The sequence below is a fragment of the Pteronotus mesoamericanus genome, unplaced genomic scaffold, assembly GCF_021234165.1.
Source record: "Pteronotus mesoamericanus isolate MK-2021 breed Mesoamerican mustached bat unplaced genomic scaffold, CSHL_Meso_final scaffold_507, whole genome shotgun sequence".
Taxonomy (NCBI): Eukaryota; Metazoa; Chordata; class Mammalia; order Chiroptera; family Mormoopidae; genus Pteronotus; species Pteronotus mesoamericanus.
The window spans coordinates 14575329-14581328 of NW_026555319.1; the positions used below are offsets into that span (position 1 = coordinate 14575329).

At 44.7% G+C, this 6000-nt stretch overlaps 1 protein-coding gene across 2 annotated transcripts in view; it reads right to left on the reverse strand.

Annotated features, from left to right (window-relative positions):
* The window catches only part of PITPNB (phosphatidylinositol transfer protein beta), a 66811-nt gene extending 63491 nt beyond the window's left edge, over nt 1-3320 (reverse strand). For both annotated transcript variants that reach the window (XM_054594169.1, XM_054594170.1), the window contains exon 1: nt 3235-3320. In XM_054594169.1, coding sequence (XP_054450144.1) covers nt 3235-3254 — 20 coding nt within the window. In that variant the 5' untranslated portion in view covers nt 3255-3320. The remainder of the gene's footprint in view (nt 1-3234) is intronic.
* Between the last annotated feature and the right edge of the window lie 2680 nt (nt 3321-6000).

The following is a 6000-nucleotide window of genomic DNA, read 5'->3' on the forward strand; positions in this document are numbered from 1 at the left end:
GTAGCACCTATTTGTCTTTAACTTCATTCGAAACCATTTTTGTTAGACTGTATTGTGACAGCTGTCGTATCAGCATGCGTTAAAAAAAAAAAAATCTTATCAAAATTGGTGAATTTGGGGGGTATCTATTTTAATATTGAGGTTGGAAGAAAATGTGCAACATTTTTGGTGTATTGTGCTTTATTATTTCAAGAAAGGTAAAAATCCAGCTGACATGCAAAAAGATTTGTGTGGTGTAGGGAGAAGGTGCTGTGACTGACTGAATGTGTCAAAAGTGGTTTGCGAAGCTTCGTGTTGGGGATTTCTCACTAGACAATGCTCCATGGGGTCTGGTAGATCAGTTGAAACTGATAGTGATCAAACTGAGACATTAATTGAAAACGATCAACAGTATACCATGTGGGTAATAGTCAACATAAAATATCCAAATCAATAAAGTTATTGGTGAAAATGAAAAAGGTATCTTTTATTTTATAGGAAAAAAAAACCATACAGACTTTTTGGCCAACCCAACAATAACCCTGTGTTTAGTAAGTCTACTGGCACCATTTTTCCAATAGGCCAAGATGATGGTTAGCATTTTTTAGCACAAAAGAATTTTTTTATTAAGTTATGTACTTTTTTTGAAATATAATCCTATTACACATTTACCAGACTTCAGTACAGTGTAAACATAACTCATTTGTACTGCGAAACAAAAAAATTCGTGTGACCTGTTTCACTATGATATTCACTTTACTGCAGTGGTGTGGAACCAAACCCGCCATATCTGAGGTATGCCTGTATTTGAAAATTTTTGAACTTCTCTAAAAATCCTCATGAAAATAATTTTCCAAATGGAACTAGCAACTAATTCTTTAAAAGCGGGACTTTATGCTAATGGCAACTTCATTTATTGCTTACTTAAGTAACAACTTGAAGGGAGCTCCCACCCTGAAAAGTCATTTCTAACCTCTTCATGTCAAAAATAGATGGCATTTTTAAAGACAACACACATTTGCCAAAGTGTTTTACAGTTTACCAGCATCTTCACACAGTAACAACCCAGTCATTGCTCCTGACCAAAAACAATTTTAGAAAGTTGACTTGCAAATAGGAAGAATCATTTTTTTCATTCAACAACACTGAGTACATACAGTATGCCAGGCTAGATGCTGTTGGACACTGGGAATACTTAGAAAAATAAGAAATAATCTCTATCTTTAAAGTCTAGGAGAAAATAAATTCTAGGGGAAACATACATGAAGAGTGACTATCCAGAAATGTAATTTATAACTTTAGGGAATATTATACTTTGGGCACATTTTGACATTTGTTACCATAGTGCATTCAAATTTTATCATGAAAGTAATGGTTCACAAAAAGCATAGTGTATTACTTCCCAATGGGAATTGCTTTCCCTAAGTTAGCTTGATACTCCTCACATAACTGTCAACAGAATCTACTGAACACAATTCACATTTTAAGAGGGAGGAAATTACTCTAATAAAAGCAAAATTACTAGACCTGTGATCTAAAATCAGTTCTGCAACTCACTTGCTATGTGACCTGAGCCAAATCAATTTCCTTGTCTTATTTCCTCAATTTGTCTTAATATCTGCCACCTACATACATCATCACAAAGATGTCATAGTAGTAAATGATAACGCATGACACACTGTATAGAAAACTTGAAGAAAACTTTTATGTAAGTCCAAAGTTCAATACTATAAATAAGCTTTAACTGAAATGTGTCTTTTCTCAGGATCCCTGTCATTGACCGGTTATAATTTTTCATTAATTTACTTAACAAATATTTCTTGAGCATTTACTATGTTCCAGGTACTATTCTAAGAGCTGGGGGCATGGAAATGAGCAAGACAAATTCATAGAGCTTACATGCAGTATGAGAACACATATAATAAAAAGACAAAATTATTGTGTTGCATGGTAGATGGTGATAATTGCTATGGGAGAACAACAAAGCAGGGAAAACAGATACCAAAAGGTGGGGGTTACAATTAGGTCTTCAGAGAGGGATTCCCTAAGAAGGTGATATTTAAGAAAAGACCTAAAAGAATGAGGTGAGTTAGTGAGACTCAAGAAGAGCACTTCAGAGAGAGAGGGAAGAGAAAGCAGAAAGGCACTGAACTGAGCTTTTCTGTCCTAGCGAAATGGAAAAACAGCAAAGAGGCGTGTCAGCTTGGCCTGGGCAAGGGAAGGGCAGCACATAAAATAAGAACCAAAAAAAAAAAAAAGTGTACGACTTCCTAGGCTGTTCTAAAGGCTTTGACTTTTATTCTCAATAACACAGGGAATCTTTTGATGGTTTTAAGCAGAGAAGCGACAGGAATCACTTCCCTTGTAAAGAAAGGAAAGATTTAAAATGTAAGAAGCATTTGAAAAACCAAAGAAGGGCCATAATAGAAATCCCTAGGTGCCCAAGGGATGATGATGAAACGAACCAACAGTGAGGGCCGAATAATCACTGCTAACCAGGCTTCCTGGGATACTCAGTCCTTGCGGGAGGGAAATGCAAAACCATTCAACAAAATCACATCGCTGGTCTAACCCTCCTGGAAACCCTTCTATTTGACAGACCACGTGTTAACGCCTCACCTCAACCTTGTAAAGTAGGTGGAGCCTAGAGTACCACCTCACCTTACAGACAGGGAAACTGAGACTGAGAGCAGAGAGATGGCTCTGCTGTCAGGTCAAGTGCGCTGCCCAGTGAGGCGCAGGTGTTCAGGACTCCCCGGCCTCCCGCATGAACTTCAAGGCACTCAGGTCCCACCTCGAGTTCACACACCCGTACAGCCCTCACCCGGCAGGCCAATCTCCCTCGGGTCACAGGCAGGCTCCACCCCAGGCGACAAATCACTGTCAAACCAACCCCTTCTCTCCCACCCTCGGTCCCACCAGGGGGCCTAGAGGAGGGGGGGCAGGGAGATGGGTCCCAGCGGAAACTCCTGGCCGCGGCGTCTCAAGCCACGAGCTCCGGCCGGGACACAGCCGTCTCTATCCTGGGAGAGAGGAGAGCAGTATTACCACAGCCACCACTGGACGAGGAACCTGGGGGAGCGCCCTGGAGGGGCCTCGAGTGGGCCGGGGGGGCGAGCTGGGAGGAGGGAGCGCGCGAAGGGAGCGGCCGGCCGGAGCCTCACTCCCGCTCAGGAATATCCCACCACTTCCCAATCAGTGAACCTCCCACCACAGCCGTCCTGGAACCTCGCTCGCGCCCACGGATCCACTCACAATTCCTTAATCAGCACCATCTTCCCGGAACCCCCTCACAGCTGCTGCCGCTACCACCACCGCCGCCGCCGCTACCGCCGCTCAAGGCGCTTGCGCGGCCCCGCCTCCCTGATCAACGAGCAACCGCGGCGCCTGCGCGTCCACATCCTTCCGCCGACACCCTTCGCGTCATCGCGGGCGAGGGACTGGCTCCGCCCCAGCCCGGCGCCCCACCCTGGGCGCTCTCGACCGACCCGGCTGCGAGGCCGGCGGGAGGGCGTGCAATGTCTACTGCGGCTGTGCAGACTCCGCGCTCCATCCCTCGTTTCCTCCCAAAGGCTCCTCCCTCCAGTAATGTTCCTTCGGGGCATCTGTGCCGCCTACACTTTCCGGTGAGTGTTCTAGTCGGTTCCGGGAAAGCCGTTTTCTGGTGGCTAGAACTAAACTCTCAGTGCTTTTGAGAGGAGGCCCGCCTTTTTCACGGACGCTTCCCTTTCGCAGTCCCCCACTTAGAGGCGTCTGACGGGTGCGAGAGGCCGACGCCACCGGGTGCTGGTGCCCTCCGCGGCCCCGTCTGATTCGGCGGGAAGAGGTTCACCTGGCTCACGGCTCACGTGCGTGTTCCGGAAGCCTCGCGAGGGCAGCTGTCCTACCGTTACGCACCTTGCTAGGGCCAACAGCTGTGGCCACACGCCTTCCGCCGCGCCCTAACTCATCCCTGCCCTGGAATTTACAATCCCGACAGTTGCTGCGGCTGGCAGGAGGTGCTTCCCACATTCCCGGTCAGGTCTCCCGTGGGGACGAGAGGTTCTCGCCCTTAAAACCGAGGAGAGGGACCTGTTCTGGGAAGCCGTTAGCGCAGCCAGTGAACGCCCCACACTACCTCCCACCCACACCCACGCTCCAGTCTGCAAGCCAAGATGTGGACCTTAGGAGGAGTTGTAGCCCAGGGATCGCCCGTTTACTGGAGGCCAGGGCAGTTCTGGGCACTGGGGACACATCTGCGAACAAAGGGACACAGCCCCTGCCCTCACTTGAAACAAGACTTTTGCCATAGTACTGAGCGCTATTCTGCGAATAAAATAAAATAGGGTAACGGGGGAGGTGAGTAATCGAAGGAAGGACTCTCAGGAGGCCACCTTTGAGCTTAATGTTATAAATAGCCCAGCCTGTGAAGCTAGCCAGAGGCAGCGCAGGAAAACAGACCCTGAGGCTGGAATAAGCTTCGCGTATTTGAGGAGCAGATGGAGGTCAGGTGTGGCTAGAAAGTCTAAAGTGAGGGAGGAAAATCAGCTGAAACTAAACAGATCACCGGGCCGTAGTGAAGAGTTTGAATTGTACGCGAGAAACCATGAGAAGCTGTGGAAAGGTTATTGACAGAATAAAAATGTCATTAAAACACTTCTATATAAACTTCTGCGGTTTATCTGATACTAGAACACACCTGTGGAATTAGGGCTGCCTCAAAAAGAGGAGTAATAGCGAAGTATTTACCCAAAAGCTAGAAACTTTCTCCAGGGGCAGTCCCTGGGGTTCGCGGAGTTTCTGCGCTGTGGGAAGCACTACACTGGTTCCTGGCGAGGATTCCAGGGAACACGTGCTCTTACTTTCAGGGAGCTTAGAAACTAGAAATAGCTTTGAGGTAACAAAGATGCTTTATTTCATTTCACCCTTAGAACATCATTCTGAGATGGGTATTTCATCATGCTTTACAAAGTGGGGGTGGGGGGAAGCAGTTCAGGAAGCCAAGCGAAGTAACTTGTGCAAAAATCACTCAGCTAGCTTGTTTACAGAGCCAGGTTGCAACTCAAGGTTTTAAGCACTTCAATGTCCGGTCTTTCTACTACCCTGACTTTTTCCTAGATAAAAATAAAAAGTTGCAGCATGCAGACAATCTTTATGACATAATTGTTCTCAATTACGGAAAGAAGGATGTTATGGTCAAAATCCAGAAGATACTTACAGATTAACTACAGATTTGAACATTATATTCCTGTATATTAGAGTTAGGAGATGTTATTTAAGTTCCAAGGAGGTAATAGTAATTGCCAAACTGATTAGTCATTTTATGTCATAGTTTCCCTCTAAATGTTACGCAGGCTGAAAATATAACTAGGTTTAAAATTTGTGGTTGACATGCTTTTTTAACCATTAAGAAAAATTAGGACCTTGTAGAGCATTTCTGTAACTTTAAGTCTTCCCACAAGTGTTCACTAATTCCATTGTTGGCATAGCACAAATGTTTATAAAGAGATGGTGTGCTGGATCTAGCATAACTCTGAACTAGTACACACTACGGACATCGTCTGTCTTTCCCATCTAAAGATTCATATTAAAACACTCAGTTGAAAACCACAAGGACAGATTAAGTAACCAGTTTAGATGTATTTCTTGGGGGAAAGAAAACATACTCAAAATTAGCTAGGTTGTAGAAAACATGAAATCTATGTAACTAAATAATTGTACATTACATCTAAAAAGAAAAATGATAGCATGAGGGAATATTGAAGAGGACTAGAGAGTAGGAAAGACATGAACCATCACCTAGGAAGTTTGTGAACCACTGAAATTATATACATAATTTCATATCTATACACTTCTCAGGGAGTAGTCTGTAGCTTTCATTTTCCTTGCTTACTGTGCATTTTGCCATCCTATTTATCGTTACCCTGTTTGAGAATTATCTTGATTGAGACTATTTCTTTGAAAACTAGAAATACCTCCAAGAATGCTTTACTTTTGTGAAACCCTAGTGCCTCAGTCATAATACTGTACCACTGTGGGAGA